At 37.6% G+C, this 26,730-nt stretch overlaps 3 protein-coding genes and 1 non-coding gene across 4 annotated transcripts; 3 read left to right on the top strand and 1 right to left on the bottom strand.

Annotated features, from left to right (window-relative positions):
* The first annotated feature begins 6,560 nt into the window (after positions 1-6,560).
* On the top strand, positions 6,561-7,541 carry LOC130740135 (uncharacterized). The gene has a single exon (XM_057592643.1). The coding sequence runs from the start codon at positions 6,999-7,001 to the stop codon at positions 7,350-7,352; it is 354 nt and encodes a 117-aa protein (XP_057448626.1). The 5' UTR covers positions 6,561-6,998; the 3' UTR covers positions 7,353-7,541.
* A 492-nt stretch (positions 7,542-8,033) lies between these two features.
* On the bottom strand, positions 8,034-10,437 carry LOC130740134 (uncharacterized). The gene is made up of 2 exons (XM_057592642.1): positions 10,278-10,437; positions 8,034-8,725 (listed from the first exon to the last, which is right to left on the bottom strand). Exon 2 carries the CDS (start codon positions 8,703-8,705, stop codon positions 8,193-8,195), a length of 513 nt encoding a protein of 170 aa, XP_057448625.1. The 5' UTR covers positions 8,706-8,725; positions 10,278-10,437; the 3' UTR covers positions 8,034-8,192.
* Positions 10,438-10,510: 73 nt separating this feature from the next.
* Positions 10,511-10,595, top strand: TRNAM-CAU (transfer RNA methionine (anticodon CAU)). The gene is given in 2 exon segments: positions 10,511-10,548; positions 10,560-10,595. It is a non-coding gene; the product is annotated as a tRNA-Met (tRNA).
* Positions 10,596-11,500: 905 nt separating this feature from the next.
* On the top strand, positions 11,501-13,781 carry LOC130740133 (protein HAIKU1-like). Its single transcript, XM_057592641.1, has one exon. The coding sequence runs from the start codon at positions 12,337-12,339 to the stop codon at positions 13,321-13,323; it is 987 nt and encodes a 328-aa protein (XP_057448624.1). The 5' UTR covers positions 11,501-12,336; the 3' UTR covers positions 13,324-13,781.
* Positions 13,782-26,730: the final 12,949 nt, after the last annotated feature.

Genomic DNA, 26,730 nt, shown 5'->3' with positions numbered 1-26,730 from the left:
GTTGCAGGGTTTAATTTACATACCACTTAACCAATGCATTGTATTTTTTTTTAACATAAACCAGTACATTGTTGTATCTTAACGCTATCATCTAAAGTTATCAAATGCTTTTAATCATATTTACTTATAATTCTATGATAATATACTAGGTAGTATCCCGTGCGATGCACGGAGACTTTATTTTTTATTATTCAAATTTAAAATAACATACAAAAAACTAAAAATACAATTGGAATTTCAGAACATATTATAATTGTTTTTTTTTTGAAATTATTGCTAAATTCGGTTATATTTTTTATTTGTTAAATATTTAATATTAAAAATAGTTTGTAAAAACATTTATTATATCCCATGCTTATGTTTATAACTTTTATCCCCATACAACATGGTTTACACGCTTGAACTGCTGCTTTTATAAAATCATTTACTCGTGAAATTATTAAAATTGAAATCTTAAATAAATGTATAATTTTCAATAATTTTAAGAACTTAAAAGCTGAAAATGTAAATAAAGCGTTATATTACAAATCTTTAAAATGATTTAACAAATTTATAAAAACTAATTCCCGTGAGTTATATTTTTATTTTATATTTTGCATTAGTGAGATTACGATAGTGCGTGTCGTGTGGAGAAATTGGTCACGGATTAACCAATTCCCTTTTTACATACACCTATTGCATTGATCTGAATCCCTGTTTCATCTTTTTCTAATTAAGCATTAGTCTTAATCCACACTTTTTTCAACAACCATAAGCAACAATTTTCTATCAGAGATGTCACTGAACAAATGAAAAAGTTGCACACATGTTTTCGAAAATTGACATCTTCAAAGCTAGGAATTGATGGATTTGGTTCCTCTCATGTAAGAAATTTCTCATGTCAAAGTTTTTGTGTTTATCTCTCTCCCCATGAACATTGATGTGGTCCAACCTATTTAATACACATGAAGAGAAAGAAATACAAAAAAAAACGCAACATGAGAAAATATGAGAGAATTCTCACATGTGTAAGATTCACACCTGATCTCAAAATTAAAGCCAAAGATCCACATAATTACCATATATGCTCCTGAATCATAAAAACTGATGCGAGAATTTCAGGGAGCTAGTTCAAGAAAACCTACTTTTCCCTTTGTTGTTCGTCTCATATGCCATTTCAACAAAATATGTTGGATGTTTTGCACCTCAAACTGTAACTTTCCTATTTTTCCAAATTCTCTTCATTCCTGGTCTGTTACTCTCCTTTCTTCTCTTCTTTGTCTCTGGTTTCTTCGTCAAGTCATGTAGAGCCATTTTAAGAATGGTCAGTCTTTAAGCACCTGAGGCTAGCCTCTCCAAGTTGTATAGTTTTTGACAACTCTTTCTTGTCGATGCCTACCTCTGATTCTTAAGGGTAATTTTGACGTTGTTCTGAATTTTCTTACTGGTTGCTTGTCATAGCATCCTCTATTGGAGCATGCTCATAAGTATCACATAATGTAGAATCTGCAGTTCCACTTGCCGCTGGTCCCATCACTCCCATTGTTGCAAGTCGTTAGTATCATCGTCATGACAGTTTGAAATAATTGCAGTAGAATTTGAGCAATCAGCATTAGTGTCTCATGAACATCTTATGGGGGTATCAAGATTCCATGGAACCGTATAATTAGCTCTTCTTGTAACAATAATTAAATAGTATCCAGCTCAACACTTATAAATACTCACAAGATGGAAGTAGACAAAAAAATCAACCTGAAACTTTTCTTTGGCCTTTAAATACTATCTCCCATTCAAGGTACAAATGTTTCTAGAAGAAGCTTGAAGATTTGAAGAAGATGTCATTTCAATATCAGTGGTTTACCCATCAAACTTGGAACCACCCTGTATCTCAAAACCCAAAAACCCGATTTAATTATACATGTAGCATTTGAACGGGAGGTTTTAAATGTCACTGACACAAGTTAAGGAGCAACATTTTCCTCTGGTTAAAAGCAAAAGGCAAGAAAACATTTGAATCTAATTAGTAACTAATAAAACATCTAAATCTCAATTGAACAGGACAGGTAAACTAAGATTTGTTCTTCCTAATAATTCTTCTTCTTAATCTAGCCTGGGTTGTAATAAGGTGAACATCTGCAATAGAAGCATAAATATGTGGTTGTTCTGGCCTTGAAAATGTTCCAGATATTATCATTTTAAAAATAATCCAATAAGAACTTGGTGTCATTTGATACTAAATCATTTATATCACATTCTCTCACCAATTAAAGAAGATTGTGAATGATTTGAAACACTAGGTTGAAGTCATAAAATGAAGATATATTTTTCACTGGACCTGTAATTTGAAAAAAATTAAAGGATCCTCCAAGCAATTATCGTCATTACCCCTGCTGTTGCCGCTAAAACACCCTATGAAGTATGAATAATCTTGAGCAACAGCAGAAATAACTTTTATCTAATGAACTTCACCAGTAGATATCACATGGCTGGTAATATTATCTCATCAGATTCTTTTACCTGATATTCCTTTGCATGCTCTTCTAGGCCCTTTGAGAGCTTATGTACTGTACTTTCCAGATCAGCTGCTCCATCAAAATGGAAACATAAACCTCAAGACCCACACTATAGCATAGAAAGCACAAAGAAGATACCTATAGGAAATTTCTTTGGAATAGTCGAGTCCACTGACTTATAAACAACCCCAACATGTGATAATTTCTGAAATTTATCACATGTTCACCACTTACAAAAGCAGTAGCATCTTCAACAATCTCTGGCTTGGCAGTAGAATCCATTCAAAAATCAATCCAGAAAAACAAAATTTATCAGAAAATGAATAATAAAAATAAGAGCTCTTTGAAATCCTTTATTTTTGAATGCTTTGGATTACCTAGCAGTAACAAAAATTAGAGCCCTTTAGACAATTAAAGCAGTAACATTGCTGAAGACCCATCATGTAAGAATAAATAAGGCATCATTAGTTGCCATGAAGCTGAACAAAACAATGAAACCAATGTTAAGAACATAATCAATGGTTAAGAGATAAGGGATAAGGGAAGAAAAAAGAGTATTATTCTTACCTGTTGAGTGGGAGTTCATATTGCTGCATTTGTTGAGTAAGAAGTGCCTCAAGATATGCCTTCTGAAGTCCCTCTAAGTCTCCATGTGAAGTATCCGTGAAATTTCTTATCTGAAAAGGATCACCAGAACTGAACTGCTCATCCCTTGCATCTGGTAATCAGAACTTTGCTGCAAGGATTGGATGAAGAGTTGGTCCAGGAATGTTCTTGAACTCTGCGACCCCTCACTGAGTTAAAACTAATGACAAAAAAACACAATTTCAAGCAGAGGATTATATTCAGCAAGATCATTATCGTACACAGTACATTCAATTTGGAGTTTCCCAGATATGGACAGCGAAGGAAGCATCTCAACTGGTCGGAGTGACGACGATTTTGGTCTCGCTGATGCTGTGAAGGGATGCGTTTTCTGCCATGAGAGCCAGAAGGTGCTGGAAGGTAGAGAGAGAAAGAAGGGAAGGGAAGGAGAGAGAGGTTTAATTGGAGTGCCTTATATAGGGAAATTGAGGCAAAGTTGCAAAAAAGTAAAATCAGGTATTGAAAGTAGTATTGTAGTATGAGAAGAGAAAAGTAAAATTCAGGCAAAAGCTCATCATGTTCAGGAAAGTAAAAAAAATGGGCAGCAAATTCAGATAAAGTAGAAAAAAGAAAGCAGAAACATGATATAAACCTCATAAAGTAACAAAAAGGATACCAGAAACATTTAAAAATATCAAAAAGGTTGCCAGCATTGGATCTTCCGGTGCACCAGCATACATGCTACAAAACTCTCTTAGTGAACAGTAGCATTTGGCTTCTTCCTTTGTAGTGTTTATAGATGTGCATGTATGCAAATAACATAACATAAAAGTGATAAGATAAATTATGACAATTGATCTGAACATGATCTATGTTAAATTAGGTAAAATAACTCGATCATTAAACATTGTGTGACATTCTTCAATAATATATTATAGACATGTATCAGTACTTTCCTATTTAAAAAATGCTTGTGTTTCACATGAATAAATAAAAAATATTGTGCATACCAAACATCCCTAGAAACTTTCATATTTAAAATCCGAAGAACATAAAAGAAATTATTATTTTTTGGTCCATAAAAAATATCTATTTGAAAAACCGTCCTGTGTATTATCATAATACTAACAATTTAACAAAGTTTTATTTTGGCCAATAACATTAAACAAAGTCTTATATTTTCTTTTTGTTCTTTTTTTTGTTCAAGGAAGCAATGCATCCATTACAAGTAGACAAAGTCCAAAAGCAACAACTACAATACAACAGAACAGCCACTAACATAGTCTAATCTTTTTTTTTTCTTTAATTGTATTTTTTGCTTTTAATTCGAAATCTTATTTTTTTTTGTTATATATATGATTTATTCTACTTTTTGAATTAAGAATTCAAAAAAAAAAAAAAAAAACAAAAATTATCTAGATTCTATCTATTATTTATTAATATTCCATCTATAGAATACAATATATATATGACAATTGTTAAATATAAAAGAATTCAATATGTCCCAGCTCATTCTTTTTTAACAAAAAGCCCAAAGGCTTCAAAATCGCTTTTTTTTCCTCCACCAAACATACATATAAGGCCTTTTAAATTGAACAATAGTAATAAACTAATAATAAATAAACAACAAATGATCTCTTACGTTTGAGGCGTATTAATAGAAAACCATTTTGCTTTTGATCATATAGGCATTTTTTTTTTTCATTAATGGGAAAACTCATAGGCAATTATTTAGGGGTTGCGGTAAGAAGCATGCATATCCAATAGAAGATCCCAAACATAACAGACTGAAGTATTAAAATATTAGTTTCAAAAAAAAAAAATTATGAAATGTTATAATAGATTTCTCTACTTGGGCTACATATAAAACCACCTATAGTTCTAAATTCTAATGGTTGCTTTTTGCCCCATTGATTTTAAAAAAAATCAATATACAGTTAAAGTCTTAAACTACTATCTCCTTGTACCAAAAAAAAACTACTATCTCCCCCTCCATAATAAAGAGGATCACACACCATTACTTTGATAAGAAAACTTATAATACAATGAGTCAGTGACCAGGGCCGCACCGGCCATCAAACAATACCATTGTTAGGACATGAGGGGGAATTGAGATCTCCACAACCAGTGGCGGAGCTTATTAGGGGCATAGAAGGGGTTCAGCCCTCCTAAGATTTTTGAAAAATCTTATAATATGGATGGTATAAAAATATTTTTAAATTTTTGGTACATATATATTATGGTGCAACCATGTCTAATGTCTAATGTATGGGGTTTGAATCCTCTGGACATCTTTTGGACATAATATTATTTTTATCAATTTTGGGCCTTTGATTCTCTTTGAGGTCCAACTTGGGTTATTTGCTGCTTCTTAAAAAAAAATCTTTTGACCATTTTATAACCCTTTTTGGTTGGAATACTTCACATTAATTTTGTTTACCATGGGCTAGTGTTCTCTAAATATTAAATTGATACTTCATTTACATCTTTTTATTAATCACTAATATTTTACATTATATTGATGTGATATATTTATCATAAAAAATTAATAAACAAGAGTCAAAACATATTTTTTTTCAAGAGAAATGTTTCTGATAGTTAAAAAATGTAATTTAAAAATAAATGATTTATTAAGAATCCAAAAATTGAAAAAGAATATAAAAAAAACTTTCAAGACTACTAATATCATTTATAATAAATTTATAACAGGTATATAAATTGATTTAATCTTTATTTATGTTAGCATATGTGTTGCTAGTAAATATATTTTAATTTATGCAACGAAATCTTGTTTTGGCCCTCCGAAATATATACCCCAAGCTCCGCCACTGTCCACAACCATTATCCTCCTCCGATGATCTCCACTAAATCTTTTCAAAGTTGGTTGAATCTACATATTAGTGAAGCAAGAACATTTTCTCACAACCTTTCTTCTTCACTTCTTTATAATTAAGCAGCTCTGTGTGTATTAGTAAGACTTTTACCAAGCTCATTGAAACCACTATTGACAATCTTCAACACTTTTTGGAGCCCGAATGTTGCACTCATAAGAGATTGAAAACTTGTATTGAACACTGTCACTCCAACACTTATAGAAATTGGTTTCTGGATGTCAAATACATTATGAAAATTAATTTTCAAAATATAAGGAGGCTTTGAGATATTACGGTGGTATGGGGTAAAGATAGTTTAAGTTATATTGACATTTTTTAAAATGGGTGGTGTGGGGTGGGTAGTAAAAGTAGATGATGCTAAAAGAAATTTCCTTATTTTAGATTCTATTGTTTTTCTAAAAATCTCATTCAAAAATATTATTTATTTAATAAATTTCTACTTATAAATCATGCAGCAAACTAAACCCATTTTGGGGGTAGCAAAGGAATGACTCCAATTATATATATCATGATTAAGACTTTGAGGTGTCACCAAACTAACCAATAATCTACTATAATCTAATTCTAAAATTTAGAATGACAAGAAAAATCTTAAATTTGGCCTCCACCCCCGGAAATCATGTCATCAATATACTGAAACTATCCCTCAAAAGCATAAACAATATCTCACAAATTTGCTTAGAGGTCATGAACATCATTTTTGTAAAAGATAGTAATAACCAATCCAAGAGGAACCAATTGGCCAATGGTCAAAAACACATGCAACCACTTAGAAATGAATGGCTAAGCTATGTTCACGGATTTGACAGTGAAGATAAAACATAACAACAGGTTGTTCTGAATCAGTTTCATTTCCAAATCCTCTCTTGAAACCTACCATCACCATGTCTCATCCCACTTCATCATCCCCTTTGGTCCAACTTATATAAACTCATTCCTTGTCCACTTCATCCTACCAATCTGGGTTTGGTAATTGCTTGTGAGACAATTAAGACAATCAAACACCACCACCACCACCATCATCATCATGAGTCTTAATTGCCTTACATGCAGCCAGAACCTTCAAAGGACAGACTCCTTTGGAGAGTTTTTCACAGAAAAGGAATACAAGGAAGTTTGCAAAAAGGTTGATAGAAACTGGTCAGGGAACCTGATAGCATCATCATCATCATCGTCATCAACATCCCAGTGTGACCTTCCCAAAGGCCAAGGGGGGAATGTGGCCAAGATCAAGGCTGAGCACCGCCGCGTTCATAGCACCGGAAACATTCCTTACCCTGGCAGCTCTCAGCCGAAATTAGTGCGGAGCAGTGGGATGAGAAGAGATTGGAGTTTCGAGAATTTGGCTGAAAACCAAGACCAGAGTGTGAGTTGCCACTGAGATATCACAATCAGATCAATGAAAAATTGTTGTCATTCAGCCTTTTTTCCTCACTGTGTATATTTGATGTTAAGATTGGGGAAATTGGTAGAGTGGATGTACATTATAAATATGGTGTTTCGAGCGCCTGCATGATGGCGCTTTTTTTGCACCGATTATAATTCACATCTCTGATTCTTTTTGTTTTCATTCAAATTCATTTTAATTCATGATTCAATTTAAGAATTTCACCTCAGTCCCTTTAAAAATGCAGCTATATCAATGAATCTCATATTATAACTGTAATACAAATTTGACAAGTCACATTGTGCAGATTTTAGGATGAAGACGATATTTTATAGGTATCATATTCATAGCATGGGATGAAAACAAAATATTTCACTAAAAAGAGTCAAGATTGGATGAATTGCACTCAATAAATAAAATTTTAAAAATCCTCCGTGCAGACATGGCATATCATGTAACATTATTTACAGCATGTTTGAATCAATTTCTATTTCATCAAAATCAATTCTTGAATCCATGCTACACGGTCACAGAAGCTACTCCCCATAATTGATTATGGCTTCAGATTCAATTATTGAAGGGGTTCCAAGGATTAACAGATGAACGAGTCAGCTCAGCTAGACATGATCTATAACTACGTCTGTGATGAAATGTATGAAAGAACTCCATATAAAATGAGAGAAAAACAATACCTCTTGGGTGCTTTAAACTCCAAAACCTGCCAAATAATGTAACAGGTGTTATCCAGCAATCTTTACAGTCTACAATGTCTAATATGCAACAGAAAGTCTGGAGGGAAAAGCACACTGCTTAAAAAAAAAGAGTTGAAATCCATTAGACTTTCATTCTTCTAGCTTCTGCTTTCCAATCCCTACGACCCAGAACAATTCTAGGAGTAGTTTCATTATTAACCATGCTAGAAGTTCCAGACTGGTTTTCCCTCTCTAGCATTGTTTCTGACTTATTCCCTGCGGCTGAGCATGTCACCACAGGTATGTTAGCTAGTTTTGGAGAAGGATCAATATATCCATTTATTTCTTGAGGCTTCGCAACATGAGCCCGTCTTGCATCCTTTTTCCAGTCTCGGTTACAATGTATGCGTGTCATGAAATTGTTGTGATTCTCAGTTGGTCGCAGTTCCAGTTGCAGTGTTGGTGTCTCCTCTACAACAAAAGGCTTCTTGGTTTCAGCTTCTAAACGCTTACGGGCCCTGTATCTGCGTTGTCTCTCTCGATTCTTCAGACGTCGAGTCACCATGTCACTACGCCCTTTAGAGCGTCCTCTCTGATCAACTGATTTCATCATAGATTTATCTTGTATTCCAGCAGCACTTTGGTTGTTTTCCATTCTCAGAATAGGGATAGCATCTGTAGTAGTCAAGTTAGTTAAGGATGGAAACTAGGAAATCAATCAATGTCATTACTACCTTGATGCAAGCATCTCATATTTTCATTAGAGCAAGTTAGCTTCTTAGTCTATATCACATCCCTTCAGACTTTAATAGCCTCTACAGTGTCACAAAAAATCATATTATATATATAATAAGCAATAAATAAAGTTTTAGTAAATTGTGCATCAAGAAAAACTACTTCAAAATAGTGCCAGCACTTATAGAGAAATGCCCATGCCACCAAAGCCAAAGAAATGTAGATGACCAGTTTGCTTCTAAGAAACATGGAGCGAAACAAAAACAAATTTATAGACAATCACAAAACTAGAACAAAATGCTATTGTATTCCTGCAAAATGTAAATCTGTCCTGCCAATGATGCACAATGGTGATTCTCTCCACTTTCTTATCATTCAATCCTCATTCTGTATTATTTTCCCTGAAATCTCAATAGTGTAGTCAAAGGGAACCAGAAGGCAGGGTCAGTGCCTTTCTAGTTCAAGCAATACATGCTTTGGTGTCTTACTGATAACAGTAAAAAAAAATCACTGAAAGACCAGCCATATGATATTCCAATTGTGATCTTAAAAGCAGCAAAATCATCAGTGTCAAAAGAAGCTTAGGACTAGCCATCACTTGCTAACTGTTAGTCTGTGGGACTCAGAAGCTTATGATTCATACTATGAATGTTAATGCTTGAGGCAGTTAATTTATATGACAAATCAATGCAAATTAGTCGAAAATATTTCTGTTAAGTGTTATCTTTTCTAACTTAATGCTTTTCTTTAGCTATGCATGCACTTTTTAGAACCTCTTGCCTCAATGTTTTACATTAAAGCCATAAGGTCGCCTGCGCGTTTAATTAACTTGTGCCTCACCACATGCTTTAGAATCTGGCATTGTGATTTCTTAACACAGAGTCATGTTTGCTATAGCCAAACATGTATTTTGAGTTCATAGACAAATGAAGTTATCAATCAAACTTGCAGAAAGCAAAGAAATGCATGGTTTGAAGAATTAAAAGATAGATGGAATCTCCTGCAAAAAGAAGCTACAGCAAATCAAATTAACCAGACCCTAACAAATAATCAATGTTATGCATAGCTTCTTTTCTTATGTTCTTGAGGAATTCACTATTATACACAATTGATGTGGAATCTAGATAGTTCAATGAGCAACAAGTAGATTATCACAAAAACACGGATCATAAACAAAAAAATATGTACGTGCGGCAAAAGGGTAAATTAGTATGCACTATGAAGTGATCATAGCAAAATAAGCATTAAGATGAAAAGAAAAAGAAAAAAAAACCTTAGTTGTCCCCTTCAGCTATAAAAATTGGAACTTTAATCCATGGCAAAAGGTTACAGCCACAGGGTTATGTGGAAAAACAGCTTGCAATTAAATTAAAACTATGGAAGGTTAGCAAGCAAAAAGGGGTTAAATCAGTGAGTGAGCAAGAGAAGCTAAGAGGGTTGAAGATATGTTGAATGAAGAGTTGAAATGTGAAGAAAAATGCTGATGAGTTACCTTGGGAGGGTACAGATCCACTCTTTTCCTTGAAGATTTTTGGAGTGAGGGGAAGAAATGGAGAAGAAGTGAAGTCAAATCAAGTGTAAGAAAGTGAGAAAAACTTGGTTTCTGTCAAAACAGGAAACACCGAAACAAGAAAGAAAAAGACAACCTCATAGACAGTCTTGGTCTTGAAATCGCGTCGGAGAAAAAGTATATATATTGACAATGTGGTCAGAAATAACATCAAAGGGGTGGTGGCGCAGTTGGCTAGCGCGTAGGTCTCATAGCTTCTGAGTAATCCTGAGGTCGAGAGTTCGAGCCTCTCTCACCCCATAATTTTTTTAATTTTATGTTATTTTGGGCATTAATATTACAAAATGACCATGTAGTTTTGTTGCCCTCTTCCTTTTCTCTTTACTGAGCTAGTTACAAGATCAAATCCCCTTTTGAAAAAACAAGATTCACATTTCACATTATTCTCCATTTCATTTTTGACTCTTTTTTGCTTCTTATGTTTTTATGCACTTTGTTCACATTATTTATCATATCACTCATTTATTTCTTTTCTCTTTAAATTTTATTTAGGTGAAATTGTATTTAAAGTATCAATAAAATTTTAGCATTTTAAATTTAATTATATACACCCTCCAGTCACTATTATAAGCAAAAAATAACATTTTAGATTCATTGAATAAATAATGTATCTAGTCATTATTATAGACTAGATACATCATTCATTGAATGAATTTTAAAACTTGTTTTTTTTTCTTATAATACTGATCAGATGATGTATATCATTTTGTGCATCAATATTACAGATTTAGTGTGCAGCTGTGTTTTGCATTACGTAAATCAACTTAAAAAACTATCAATGTACAAATAATTACTAAAAATGAAAAAATAGAAAGGTAAGAAACACAATCAAATGATTCTTATTTTATTGGAACTAAAACATTATGTATTCCTTTTCATAGATTAAGATAAGTATATCCGTCCTGGGAAATGAAGGGTATTGAAGGGCGAGAGAGACCGGAGTTCAAATCATCGTGAATAAACTAATTTACTAACAACATCATCTCCAATTTATACCATCTCCGATTCATATGTCCATTAGCTCTTAATCATATTATCACTTGAGCTATATATTTTTGGGATAAGACATATGTCGACAAATGGTCCTCATTTCAGTTATTTGTGATAGTGTATAGAACGGGACAATAGGTAGTAAAGCATACAACAGTTGCAGTTTCCACCCCAATTCGCCAAAACCAAAAAGTCATCATTTCATCATCACTATGAGCATCATCATGGATCCAATTCCAATCCTATTTCATACCTAAAATACCCCTATCCTTCATTCATTCCTTTGACCGCTTCCTACCTTGGTGTTTTGTCTTGTCTTGTCTTCTCTTCTCTTCTGCACCGTTAGGGTTTTATCTTCCCCTCTTTCCTTCCTCTTTCTTTCACACTTGCCAAGATCCCGGTGGACTTTTCTCACATACCCTTTTCCGGAAACCCCTCAAAGCTTCAACCTTTACCAATAACCCTTTCTGGGTCCGGGTCATTGCCTCAGCTCTCAGTTTCGTTTTCGATTGTTAATTTCGTGTTGGGGAAGTTTTTGACTTTCGATCTGATCCGGTGCTGAAGGTTCTGCTGTATTTTCCTAAGCTGGTTTCGAATTCGGGTTAAGCTCGAAAAAGGGTATGTTTTCTGCATCTAGCCTCAGCTGTAAGGTTAATTTTTGTGCTGTTGGTGGGATTGATCCGCACGTTGTCTGTATTTGAGATAAGACTGGTGAATTTTTTGAGATTCTTATTGGGAAATTTGGGTGTTGATTCACAATTTACAATTTGCTTGACTTCAAGCCTGGTTTGTTGTGGTAGTAGTAGTATACTAGAGCTTTGTTGAAAGAGTTCTTTTGGTTGATTTGTGAGAATACTGGTGTTTCAGTTTGGATTTTGAAGTTTTGGGTGTTCTTGGAAGCTTTTGAGATTTGGTTTGTTTTGCTGAAAGGGGAAAAAACAAGTGGTGGTTTCTGATTGGAGCTAGTGTGGTTTTGGATTTTTATTTGCAAATGGATAACTCCAAAAACAGACATAATGATAGTTTGGGTGTGAACAAGATGGGGAAAAATATTAGGAAGAGCCCTTTACATCAGCCCAATTTTGGTAATAATAATGCTGCTAGACAACAGCCTCAGCCTCAGGTGTATAACATAAGCAAGAATGATTTCCGGGATATTGTTCAGCAGCTTACTGGATCACCCTCACAGGATCCTCTACCTAGGCCTCCACACAATCCCCCGAAACCACAGAGTATGAGACTGCAGAAAATTAGACCTCCCCCATTATCACCCATCAATCGACCTCGCTTGCCCCCGCCAATGCCAATGCATGCAGCCCCTCCTCCAGTTCCTTACAATAATCCCATACCTAGACCACCTGCTCACTTTGGACAACCATCACCCACTCCTATGCAACCCTTAACGCCTGGGGATCTATGGGCTAATACAACTGAGTCACCTATCTCTGCTTACATGCGTTATCTTCAGAATTCAATGATGGACCCAGGTTCGAGGGGTAACCATAACCAAGTCCATCCTCAACCACATCCATACCCATATCCACAGCCCCAAGGACCACCGGGCCATGTTCAGTCTCAACCTCCTTCATCTGCTTTGCTTCCTAATCCTCCCATGCCCCCAATCCCTTCTCCAAGATTTAATGGTCCTATTCCACATATGAATGCTACCAACCATCCACCGCCTTATATTCCTTCACCGCATGGAAATGGCCCTCCCCTTTTACCTTCTCCAACCTCTCAGTTCCTCCTGCCTTCGCCAACTGGTTACATGAATTTACTGTCCCCTCGGTCTCCTTATCCGCTACTGTCACCTGGCATTCAGTTCCCATCTCCATTTACACCCAATTTTCCGTTCTCACCCATGGCACAGTCAGGGATTTTAGGCCCTGGCCCTCAACCTCCACCTTCTCCGGGTTTGTTTCCATTATCTCCTTCAGCCTTTTTCCCCATCTCAAGTCCCAGGTGGAGAGATCACTAGCCTTCTCAATTTGTGCTTACATGTATTATTGGGGGTTCTTCCTTCTAACTGGGCAGATCTTAGTCTTGTTCATTATCATGTAATGTACAATCAAGTTGTAAGAACTCTTTTGGTGTAGTGTTCATTTTCAATTCCTTTCTTTTTTATTTGATAACCATAATGGTTGTAGTCCCTTTACTTTGACAAGTTTTACATTAGGCAATATATTGGAGATCAGACAACTCAATTGGACAGTTGGACAGGAGCTGTGAGATGGAAGGCTGATCTGTAACTTGAAGGGAAGTAGGATTACAGACAATATTTGTTATGTAGGTTAGTTCATGTTCTTTTGTAATATAATGGATTACACCTGAAAGTGCATAGTTAATTTCATGTTATCCTTCCTGTGGAAGGTGTTTTGAAGTACTGACGTTGTGGTTATTACTATGTCTTTGCAATGAAACATATTCCTCAGTGTATTTTGTTTTTCTTATCTCACATAGCTCATTATTTCATTTAATTGCCATTTTTTGGGGTATAAAGCCAGCCAAAGTTCCAGGAAAAAAATTATGTGTGTGTGGATTTTGATGATTAATCTTGATTTGGATATGTATTCAGGTAAAATGTTTTTAATTAGGAATTGGGATCCATTGTCTATGTTTTCCTAATAGATTAGGGTACAAAGTATAAAAAAATGGATTTGATTTCTGTTTTGATGCCGGGGAGAGAATATAATCTAGCTTCTCGTACTCATTTATGCTGATTTTGTTATTTTTTCTTTTGTGAAGCTTTCTGAAATCATTAGATTTTACTTTAACTAGCAGGCTTTTATCATCTGCTTCTGACAATATTGTTGATGCTTCTTATGTTCTTTTTCCTGGTAAGTTAACATAGGTTTATCTCAGATTATGTTTCTCTGGTGCAAACTTGTGGGCACCTACATGCTATATGAAACTTTAGGCAGAAGAAGTTAGCCTAGTTCTACTTGTGTCATGCCATGTAAAGGTATTAGAGCATGTTTGATTTCAAGATGCTAGTGTTAGAATTGATTTTCCACTGTCAGAATTAATCTTCAGGTGTTTGAATGCATCCTTTCAAAATTGGTTTTAGCTTCAAAATCAATCTGTGATAAAGCTACAAATCCTAGTTTATGCAGTAGACATAATCAATTGTGAGATTTCACAACTACATTTCATCACATGACCCTAGACAAATCACTTTTCCTATAAAGACATTCCAATACAAACCACTTCACTTTTTAATTCACTTCTACCATAATCAATTTTGGCTACGTTGATCCAAACGTGCTCTGGTTTTGTGGCAATACAGGTGTTTATCTGTTAATGACTTGATTCTTTCAGATTTTAAGGATTATTTATCTCTGTTTTCACCATCCACCATGAATTCCACTTAGGTCTGCATTTGACTCTACACTGTGTCTTTCTCATGCATTACTTTTCTCCACCATCAATCTTTACTTCTCATCAGGCACCCTCTAGCTTGCATAATTTTCAGATTTTAGTCCTCATTCTTCTCCTGTTGCCCCCATTTAGATTAACTGAAAAAAAAGGAGCGATTGTAGTTTTTTGAACTCAAATTGATGGAGAAGCACATGATATATATAGCTTTCTGAGCATAAAATGTAGGCTGAATAGATTTACAACCTTTTGGAAATTTCTAGGATGTTAAATGATAATTTTTTTAGCCAGGACACCCTATATGTTACTGAGTGCTATATTGTTCTGTATTTTTAAATTGAGCTGGCATTTAATGGGGAATCCAAATGGTTAGTTTCCTTCTGCAATTTGTGCTTTGTAGAGTTTATTTCAGCATCTCTAGAAGTTAATTTTATCTGCCCTGTTTGTTTCATATGTAATGCAACTATGCAAGTCATTCTTAACTAGTGGAGGGTATTACCTTAAATAATTTTGAATCCAGAATGAAGCTTTTGTATGCATCCCCTTTTACCATTTCTGTAGTGATTATCTTCATTGTAGTCTGAAAATGTTTCAGCTGCCTTTATTCAGTTTATTGTATCGCGACTGGTTGGAGCTATCTCATAATTTACAAAATCTGTGTTGTTGAAAGAGATGGATACTTTGGTATATTGTAGTCTGCATATAACACTTGTGAGTTGTGACTTCTCGTATGAAAAGCAAGATGCACAACTATTGTTCTAGTAGGAGTCATCAGCTGCTAGGTACGTAGTAATTGAGGAATCTTTGACTCAAACTTATCTGCTTTGTGGGGTTCAGATTTGAATGACTATCAGTTGAATATTCAAAGTTCGTAATGCCTATCCCTTAAAACACATGTTGATAATTTGGTAATTCAACTTCATGAGCTATTCTGAGGTCTATACCCGATGAAATCTAGAGACTAATGTGAATGATGTGAGTGTTATTTATACATTTCCTTGAACTTAGGAGACATTATCTGCGGATTTTTTTTTAATTCTTGGGAATCATGCTCTCTTGGAACCACATGATTCACATCTTTTGTGTTTCATGATCTGGTTGAAGGTGTTGAAATAACCATTGATATAATACTTTCAATGGTTGTGATTTATCATTTAAAGTTACAAAAACACCCTCTATCTCCCTCAGTTAAGTGAGCTTCGTGGCCACCATATTTGCCATCGTCACCTGTCTTCTTTGGCAAGCAACAAATCTGTCGCCGGAAAAGGAACGGCGTCACTTTTCTAACGGACATCACACAGTGTGAGTGAAAATTAAATGGAAGAAAAAGTTTGTGCCAAAAAACCATTGCTAAAAAAACAACCACATCATAAACCAACGTTTTTCTCTTTCGGCCCCAACATTTTCATCTCATTGGCTCTTGGAGGCCCTTTTACTTGTGATTGTGGCCACTACTTTTCCCCAAGAGTAGGGCCAATAATGGACTAGCAAATAGAAAATCGCTTCAATTAATCAATAAGGATTGAAATCAAAGAAGATTCTTTCGACAGCAGTTGAGAATTTGCTTCCTCTAAAGCTAGTGTTTGTAGCTTCGATATATTCGACCCCGTCCCACTTCATCTACATGTTTTCCACCTTTCTTTAATACCCAACTTGGCAACTTGTATTGTCCACCCCAATTGGCTCATCACGAACAGGGCCAAGTCGCTTTCTTCAACCTTTCTTGTCGGGTAGTTCAGTGGAATTTGGACTTCTACAAGGAACGTACATTCACCAAAGTCTGTAATTGTTCAATCTTAATCGGACAGCTCCGATTTTAAAAGTGATTGTGCAGTGAAAATCAACTAATTTGAACTAGAGCCGTGTGATTATCATCAAACAGTCACGTCTCTAACTTGAGTGAACGTTGGATCCTTCAGCTGCACTACACTATCTTCACATGCCGTGCAGTAAATCTGTGTGAAAACTGGTTTCATGGTAAACTCTGTCGTACAATGATTTTTTTTTTTTTTTGGTATGGTACCCGTATTGCGTAATTTAATAGATTATTATCATGTTATTCAAGGTTTTATATTTTACTTTACTTATCAATTAACTTTATCTTATGAAATTCACATTTTAATGAAAAATGAATGAGTGGTGGAAACCAATGATGATGATGGAGATGCGCGTAAAATGACCATGGTTGATGGATGAATAAAGCTCAGAAAACATAACTCGCAAATCTCACGTCCCTAAGAATGCAATGTTGCATTAATACGATAGAATAAAATCAAACTTTGAATCAGTATATTGAGTCTTTATTATTGAACGAACTCATTTTAGGTATCATGCCTTAAACTGGCTTAATGTACCATAACAAGCAACATATATTATTGATCATTTTCAAAATATGTGTTGTGTTATACTGTTATATATTGGTATATGTATTGACGATTAATGGTCACAAATAAAGTCGGATTGAGGGTGATGGCGAGGGAGATAGTGTTCTTGATTATGAATAACCAGAATATATTATATATGTTACTTCAGGCGCAATCTTCCACCCCAATTGTCCCTGACTCCCTGTCAAGAGTACATGGTCACTAACAATTGCAAATCCATTCTTAGACATTCCAATCTGGAAATTCAACAACCTAACATTAAACTGTGACAGTAACTACACCTCCTCTGAGTAGTGACAAACTAAAATATCATATATAAATTTGCTAATTTAGTTTCACTTATCATATATAAATTCGCCAACTTACTCATAAATTAGTAAGTTATAACTTAAATATATATATATATATATATATTCTTTATTTTGGTATTTTATCAGAAAGTTAAATTGCACAATCGATCCCTGGACCTCCCCCTACCCAACCCATATGTTTCCCGGCTTCTCTTGTAAAAAAAAAGTGTATGTTAGTAACTAATTCATTTTTTTTTTCAAAAACAATGAGAGTGAGTTATCAATTCTTCTGCCTAACTCATTTTGACTCATTTTTTTTTAATTTTACTTATTTATATGCAAATGTTAGTCGTTAGTAAATTACTCATTCCTCGGGGTTTAAACCTTGGGCCCTTAACCCTTCATCTCACCCAACTCTTATGTCTTATAACTCTTATCACTTAAGTTAACATTTGGGGACATTTTAACTCATTTTCTTTGACTCTAGTCTTCCGTGGATCAATGATTTTTTTTTGGTATAAAGATCAATGATATTTAAAATAAGTGATATACACAAACTGATTTAATCCAAACTTTATTTAAGATCATTTATACAACCTCATTATTTCATATACTTCAAATAATGTTATAAAACTGTTTAATATATATATATATATATATATATATATATAATGAACAATTCTTTATATATGAGAATTCAAGATAAATACAAAAAAAGTGTACCAAAAAAAAGGAATTCAAGATTAAATTAATTGTTTAATCTAATAATTATGAATCATTAAGGTTAAAATAATTTAATATACTCACATAGTAACATGTTACATAACTATTATTGGAAAAAGTAACACGAATACAGGTCAAGAGTAGAAAGAAACACATGAAAACTTTATTCACGCAGTTCGGTCAAATTTTTTACCTCTGCGACTATAGAGCCGTTATAGTTTTGTTTATTAATTCTCTTCTGAATATAATAATTAGAATTTCAGTGTTACAAGCTTATATAAGGATAGCAGACCCCGGCTCATTACTCCAATGACACTGCCTATCTATGAGCCATACTCAAGAACTATTAAATTGATTTGGGGAAAACAAGCCCCACAAATATACCCCTACTTCCAAGGCATCACATCAATATCATTACAGCGACAAGACCTTGCAGATAAACCGTGGGGCCTTAGCATTTGCATTGTGAGCGGAGAGTTGTGTTGTGTAGCACATGATACAACCAACTTGAAGAATTGGATTGGCAATTTGGCATGCCTTCAATTGGAAAAATAATAGTCACTTTTTAACCCGAAGCTGGAAATGGAAGGAATACGATAAAACCTTATCAGAAATTGGGTCCTTCTCAATTTTTTAGCTTCCTTAGGAATTCCCTTTTTCCACACTACAATTCATTCAGACAAAGATCTTCCCTCCATGCATATATGTATCCCACAATTATTGTCAGGATTGCGAGTTATACTTTCCTTCTAATGGATTCCAGATTCCGACCCATTTACCATTCCATGTAACTTATACGATTGCTACATTCGAGGTTGTTTTATTATGGCGGTGGGGAGTATGGGTAGACATTTGGAGTTCTGACATGGTTTGTGCATTTCTGATTCTATCTAGCTTCATCCTATAATGGAGATGAGTGTACTTTGTACTTTGTAGAGCAATAGGAAGTGAGGAGATATTAGAAATAAATGCGATATGATCTGAAGAGATAGATATAAAAAAATTTGTCAAAATGTGTGTAGTATTTGATGGTAAACACATTACTCTCTCTGTTTCTATATATAAGTCACAAATAACTAATTCTCTTAGATTAAGAAAAGTAGTTACTAGTAATAAATTTGTATAGAAAATGATTTACTTTCCTAGATTACCCTTATTTACTTTCCTATGATTTTCTCTCTCCAAGTTAATACTTCTAAAGTTTATTATCTCTTTCATATTAAATATGAGGGTGAATTTGGAAAAAATTATTTAATGCTTTCTAGATATTAGAAAGTGAATTATATTTTGTAACAATTTCTTTTAAAAAAAAGTGACTTATAATAGAGAACGAAGAGAGTATTGTTGATCAGATTAACATCATCATTTATTTTCTCGTTGGTGTTCCTATCGAGTTCCATTAATTAAATTTAGTTATCACAATTGAAAACCACTCATTTAAGTTTATAATTAATATATTCATGTAATTTGTAATTAACGTTAACAATTGCATTAATAAGATATGATATAAACACCGAAAAAATACAATTGATTTTGTTCATATTTATTAATACTAAAATCCCAAAATTGTTAAGAAATGAGAAGGTTTTTTTTTTTGGTTACATCAAGGAAAGAAAGAACAAAACTAAGAAACTAAATCATTGCAAAGCAAAGGCACCACCGATGTCGGGGGTAGGCTCCAGACTTTCCAATCCCAGCCTTCCTGAACCGCAAGCTTTGCTAGTGCATCCGCAACCACATTCCGATCCCGGGGCACATAACTAAGCGTGACATCCCAACTCCTAGCAAGCAAGGCTCGAACCATGCTGATTTCCTGGCCATGCCAGTGATCTTGCACATCACTATTGTTGAGAATCACTTGCTCTAAGACCAAGCAATCCACATGGCAAATAATCATCCGGTGTCCAAGTTCCCACGTGTGAACTAGCCCTCGGTGGAGCGCTGCGAGTTCAGCCTGGAACGTGTTTCCAGTCCCCAAAGCCATGGAGAAACCTGAGAGCCATCGACCATGTCTGTCGCGGAGTACCCCTCCACCACCCATGTTGTCGACATCCCCCCGCCAGCTGCCATCAGTGTGGAGTAGCACACAATCACTCTCAAGGACAGCTGAGGCCGAAGCAGATGTTCTTGTCGTAGTCTTTCCCCATCGGTGAAACTCTTGCACATCACGTTGTATCCGTTGCAAAACCTCTCCATGCGTCCATGGTGCTTGATCAAAGACAAAACTATTCCTCCACTTCCAAAGGTTCCACACTATGGCACAAAACAAGGCATTCTGGTTCACTTGTAAGTGTGCAAAGAGCCACCCCCGAAAGTGCATGGTTGCTGGGATCCCCGTAATTGTTTCGGTAAACCTGCTCCAAACCCACGCCGCACCAGGACATCTGCGAAGAACATGCTCAGCGTCTTCAGTGCTGGCTCCACATCTCATACACGTTGCCGAGGGCGCAAGGTGGCAGCGAAAGCGCTTACTGTTTGTAGGTAGAGCTTCTTTTCCTGCGAGCCAGAGAAAGAACCGTACCCGCTCTGGGGCACGCGCCCGCCATAGGAGTTTCCAGAACCGAGAGTCATGACTATCATCATCAATTAACCAGTTATATGCTAAACCAGTGGTGTAACGACCATCTGGTGCCTCGCGCCAAAGTATCTTTTCGTCTCCTGTTCTTGTGGTAGGTATAGGAATCCCATGAATTTCCCCCTTGATGGCATCAGGTATCATTGTGTAAAGAACATCAAGATTCCACTGTCCCTCACACCACACATCTGCTACCGTAAGTGTTGTATCCGTTATGTGAACGAACGGTAACCTGCTTGCAAGTGTCCCTGTGCCCAACCAGTTTGAATACCACAAGGATGAAGTTCCAGCCCCCAATTTCACACCAAACCCTTGAGCTACCGCGTCTCTAGCCTTCAGGATGCCACGCCATACATATGATGTGCCTAGTCTTTGCGGTTCTGCAAGAATTGAGCCAGAACGTAAGTACTTCGCGCTTAAAACCTGTACCCAGAGTTTGTCACGCTCATTCAGCATGCTATGCACTAGCTTCCCCAACAAAGCCTCATTGTTCGCTCTCGCACCTCTGATTCCCAGCCCTCCTCTGCCCTTTGGCTTTGTTAATTCTGTCCAAGACACTAAATTCCAACTTCTAGCATTATCCCCTTTCCCCCACACACACATTCGGACCAGTTTGTCCAAATGATCACAAACTGAATCAGGTAACCAAAGGGACTGCATAGCATGTACAGGTATAGAAGTGAGGTGTGAGACCCAGGTTTTTAAGCTTAGAATAATTAGTGAAATTTCTTATTCACGAATAAGTTCGATGTAACGTGAAGTAAGAAAACTGGATAAACGTTTATTAGATGGAATAAATGTATGGAGAAGATATTTCACGGGAAGGTTAAGGACAAGATTCGAATCGACGAAACTTATGACGTCAGTATTATTCGTTTACGCACAGGACAAGAACCTTAGGAAAAGATTAATTTAACCCTTGGAACACTATAGGAATAAATTCCAAAAATCTTCAGAGAAATGTTAGAACTTCTCTTGATCATCTATAAATAAGCGTTTCGATACGAAACCCTAGAATGTACGAACGTCAAATTCCAATACTCGGAAGTTTGCCGAAACCAAATCACGGATAGTTCAAGAAACCTAAAATCAACCGACGATGAAGACTTTTTCTATTCGGAGCTTCAAATGAAGATTCCACACGCGCACACCCATTTCTCTTGACATTTCCAATCTTTCTTCAGAACGAAGTTTTCTCATCCGACATCAACTGCAAAAAGTAACTTTTCGGGTAAAATCGATTTGCACCAACTTTGGATCGTTTGATTTAATTCCAAGAAACCTGTTTTGAGTTCTGGAATTCTGTCGCCAGGACCTATCTTAGAATTCTACGAGGAATACGTAGGAAAAATCGGAATCGCGAAATTTTCATTTTTCCGCATTTTCCAAAACCTATAAATAGCAAGAAAATGAAATTTTTTTGCAAAACCCTTCACCCATTGAACCCAAACCCGCGAGCATTGGAGGAGAAGAGGGAGGAAGTGATTTTCGCTGTTTCTTGCCCGATTTCTTCACCGTTCGTTGCTAATCGAAGACTTCGAGGTATAGTTACTATCCCTCACTTCTGATCGTCAATTCCGTCGCTTTTCTCTATGTCTTTCTGTGCTCAAAGTTTTGAGCTTTTTGTAAAACTGTCCAAATAGCTTGATTTTAGTGTCTAAACATATTCCCTACGTACCCAAGAGTACTTCTAGCGGATTACATTTTGCCGAATGTCGCCGGAATTCATTTCTGTAGGAAAAACCCATTTTGAGACAAAGTCTCGTCCTTTAAGCTGAAAGTTCACGACTTAGCTTAGCGCTAGTAGGATTAGTCGTCATAAACGTCGTTGTTGACGTCCCCATCCAATTTGTTTTTCGAAATTCCAATTTTGAAATTTTGAGCTGGAAATATGGACCAAAATACCCCTGCGACAGTTTTCGATCCGAAATTTTTTCTGAGCTAAGATTCGTCTTAGTTACGACTAATGATAACCTAGGAACCTAGTTTGATCGAAGAAAAATCGACACACACATTTATGATGTGTGGACGAGAGCACTCCTAGGGGGCAGGAAAATTTCGTTTTTCGAAAACTTGTCTTAACGCGTTAGATTATCGTACTTCGAGGTATAGAATGCTTCGTGTAACCCTAGTACTTATTGTTTGCTGAGTTTCTGACTCATTGTGATAGATTTCTGTGAATTTGCTCTAAGGTTCGTTTGAGGAACTTTGTGGAGTTCGAGAGTAAGATTGTGAAGAAGGAGTTGAGGAGCAAGCTGGAGAACCTACAGGTGAGGGCTACTCACTGAATACTAGATAATGATTTAGGTGTCGACGAATTTGACTTGATTTATTGTTTATGCACTTGATTGTGTTTGACTGGGAAAAATGTTTTCTGAGGCTACGGCTGACAATTGATAATCATTTATTGCATGAATTGATTGAGGTTGATTCACATGTTATGTGCTAAATGGCTAATCTAGGATGTGTTGATATTGATTCACATGCTATGTGCTAAGTGATTATTCTACGATGTGTTGATATATGTGCCATGACTGTTGGATTGTGTTACTTTGATTATGAAATCACACATATATATGTTGTACATCAGAGAGGACAAACGGGCAATTATGCCAGAACTTATTGTGAGATTTTGAGAAAGTTTGACAGGACGAACAGAGTTTCGGGCCTTGTTATTGTTTTGATGGATCGAGACCTTCTCTGGGAATTACTTGGGATTATGGGATCTGGACTGGGCGAGCCCCTAGAGGGGCAACACCCAGCATGTATCCCGCCCTGAGGCGGGGCCCTGGCCTTCAGATGGGCCTTGACCTCGGAGGCCCAATTGGCCCAATAGGTAGTACCCAAGCTCTATAAATAGGAGGTAGTTATCAAGTGTAGAGAGGGGGGGCTCATTTGATGAAATAACACTCGAAATTCAGCACTCTCTCTCTCATTCTGATTCTCTCTTAGCACAATCCCTCTACCTCTAGGTACTATACCTCTCTTCAATGTTCATTCCCAGAACATTTGACGCCGTCTGTGGGGACTGTAAACTCTCTACTCCCATTCACGTGGATTGATTGTGCATGAAGTTACCTCTGATTGTGATTAGGCAATTCTCTGGTTTTCTGATTTTGATTCTGTGATTAGTGATTGGTTTTCCGATCGAGTTTGCATCGTTTCTGGTTTGGATGGAGACTCGACGCAGGAGGCAACATCATTCACCAATGCGACAGCGGATTTCGCCGCCTCGGCGGCCTCATCGTGTGGTCCTGGATTCTCCGGTACGAACGACAGGAGTACAATCGCCTTCTCCTCCTCCATCACCTCCTGTACCACCACCTCCTCCATCGCCTTCACAGGTGGGATCTCTGGAGCGCTCACCAGAGAATTCACCTGCTCCGGAACAACAACCGGCGGTGACGCAGGAGCAATGGCGCCATTTGATGCGCAGCATTGGCAACATCCAGCAGCGGAATGAGCATCTACAAGCTCAGTTAGATTTATACCGTCGCGAGCAGCGAGATGATGGAAGCAGAGAAGCAGATTCCGTGGCTGAGTTCCGTCCGTTCTCGGAAGATGTCGAGAGTGTGGCGATTCCGGATAACATGAAAACGTTAGTTCTGGATTCTTACAGCGGAGATACCGATCCGAAGGATCATCTTCTGTATTTTAATACGAAGATGGTGATAATTGCGGCGTCAGATGCGGTGAAGTGCAGGATGTTTCCATCGACGTTCAAATCGACGGCGATGGCGTGGTTCACAACTTTGCCGCGCGGATCGATTTCAAATTTCAGAGACTTCTCATCCAAGTTTCTAGTGCAATTCTCGGCGAATAAGAATCAGCCGGTGACGATCAACGACCTATATAATATTCGCCAGCAAGAAGGAGAATCACTGAAAGAGTACATGGCAAGGTACAGCGCAGCGTCGGTCAAGGTTGAGGACGAGGAGCCTCGAGCTTGTGCTTTAGCATTTAAAAACGGTTTGCTACCGGGAAGGTTGAACAGCAAATTGACACGTAAGCCGGCGCGTTCGATGGAGGAGATGCGTGCTCGCGCCAGCACTTATATTCTTGATGAGGAGGACGACGCTTTCAAAAGAAAGCGCGCGAAGTTGGAAAAGGGCGACACGTCGCCCAAGCAGCGATAAAAGGAGGAGTTTCAGATCGGTGGCAAGGCGGAGGGGAAAGAACAAGGTGCGTTCACGAGAGAATGACAGATCGAGATTCTTCAAGGCGCATCCAGCGATGGCAGATCAGAGCAACACGATTCAGACCGACAATGAAGAGCGTCAACAGAGGTGAAGCTTCAGATCGAGGAAGCATGTAGGCGAGGGAGAGCAGATCGGTAATGACGAAGAAAAGAACGAAGGCGAGGAATCTGTCCAGAGCACAATACATGAGGAGCAGAGCCAATCCCGAGACGTTTTTTGATGAGGCGTTGGAATTCTGGCGATCACGTTTGCTTTGGCGAACACGTTTGCTTTGGCGAGCACGCGTTGGCTTTGGCGAGCACGTTTTGAGGTTAGGCGGCGAGCAAGTGTTGTTGGCGATGGAGTTCGGCGGCGGGAGAACGTCGCTGGCGTTGGAATCTGGCAAGCACGTTTTACTCCGGCGGCGGAATTCTGGCGGGCACGTTTTGTTTTGGCCGAGGAAGTTTGGCTAGTAAAGCGTTGCTATGGTTAAGATCGCTGGCAACAAATTTTCCAATTCCTTCAAACTTTTCCTCCATCTTTCATTTGATTCCCTTCTCAGTTGTTGTATTTCCTAATTTTCTTATTTTGAAGTTGATATTAGAAGTTATATTGTCTTCACTGGTTTTGATTCAGACAGAGAGGAGCAAATCGGATCAAAGAGAAGGAGTGGGCGAATTGAGGCACACCATTAAAGTTTTATGAAACTTGGAAGACTCTTCCATAAGCGGTTTGTTATTGGGTGGGACAAGCTCCTGATGGCGCGATTTAGTTACAAAGTGAAACAAGTTTCACGATGAACTAAATTAGCCCCGGAAAAGCCCACGTAACCACCGGATTCATTGGCGATGTGTGGGGTACAAATTGCCCATTCTACTGAGCACCGCTTTGGTAATCCAACTGGCCATTGGAACCCAAAGCACTTTGAGTCCCGAAATGGGACGATCACACCAAGGGTGGCGACCTACCGCTAGGGTGGTGACCTCATGCCAAAGGGTGGCGACCAAACGCTATGGGTGGCGACCTGTAAGACTCAGTTTTTAGACACACAAAAGTCGCCAAAAGGGTGGCGACCTCACGCTAAGGGTGGCGACCTACCGCAAAAGGGTCGCGACCTACCGCAAGAGGATGGCGACCTACCGCTAAAGGGTCGCGACCTACCGCCAAAAATGAGGGTAGCGACCTACCGCAAAATGGTGGCGACCTACCGCAAGAAGGTCGCGACCTACCGCAAGAGGGTTGCGACCTACCGCCAAAAATGAGGGTAGCGACCTACCGCAAAATGGTGGCGGCCTTACGCTGAGAGTGGCGAGCAAGTCAAACTAATTTCTTATAAGGCTAAAGCAAGATGGTGATGGCGATGCGGCAAGTGAGGACACTCCTACTCCTCATGACTTGGACACAGAGTCTGGTGGACTTGTAGACTATGGCGAGTGAAGGAGCATGCGTGCTGGGCGGATCTTCTCCTAGGGACGATGCGGCGGCGACTTCAGCTTGAAGACACATTGTGCTCTCATGCTTCGAGCTCGGTGTCTTGTGGACTGGTTGAGTCCCTTCGCCATATTAGGGGGCTCGCCCAGGAAGCAACTTGATCCATGAAGATGCTACGAGGGGCGGATGCGGGGGAGATTGGCGGGAGACCATGTCACCAGGCGAGCCAGCTTCTATTCAGCGAGTCACGTCATATAAGGCGGGCCACCACGACTCCTTAATCTTGTAGGCGTTTGTACGCCATCTTTCTAGGTCCCGCGTCAATCGGAGATTCATGTATTTGCGTATTTCCTTGCGCTATTGGCGGTTTGTGTTTCATTTGCGCCATGTCGGCGACCTACACGCTTTATACATCCTTTGTTGATCCCG

Source organism: Lotus japonicus, chromosome 2 (genome assembly GCF_012489685.1).
Source record: "Lotus japonicus ecotype B-129 chromosome 2, LjGifu_v1.2".
Lineage (NCBI taxonomy): Eukaryota > Viridiplantae > Streptophyta > Magnoliopsida > Fabales > Fabaceae > Lotus > Lotus japonicus.
Note: the sequence above shows the minus strand (reverse complement) of the source record. Positions and strands in the feature narration are given on the sequence as shown.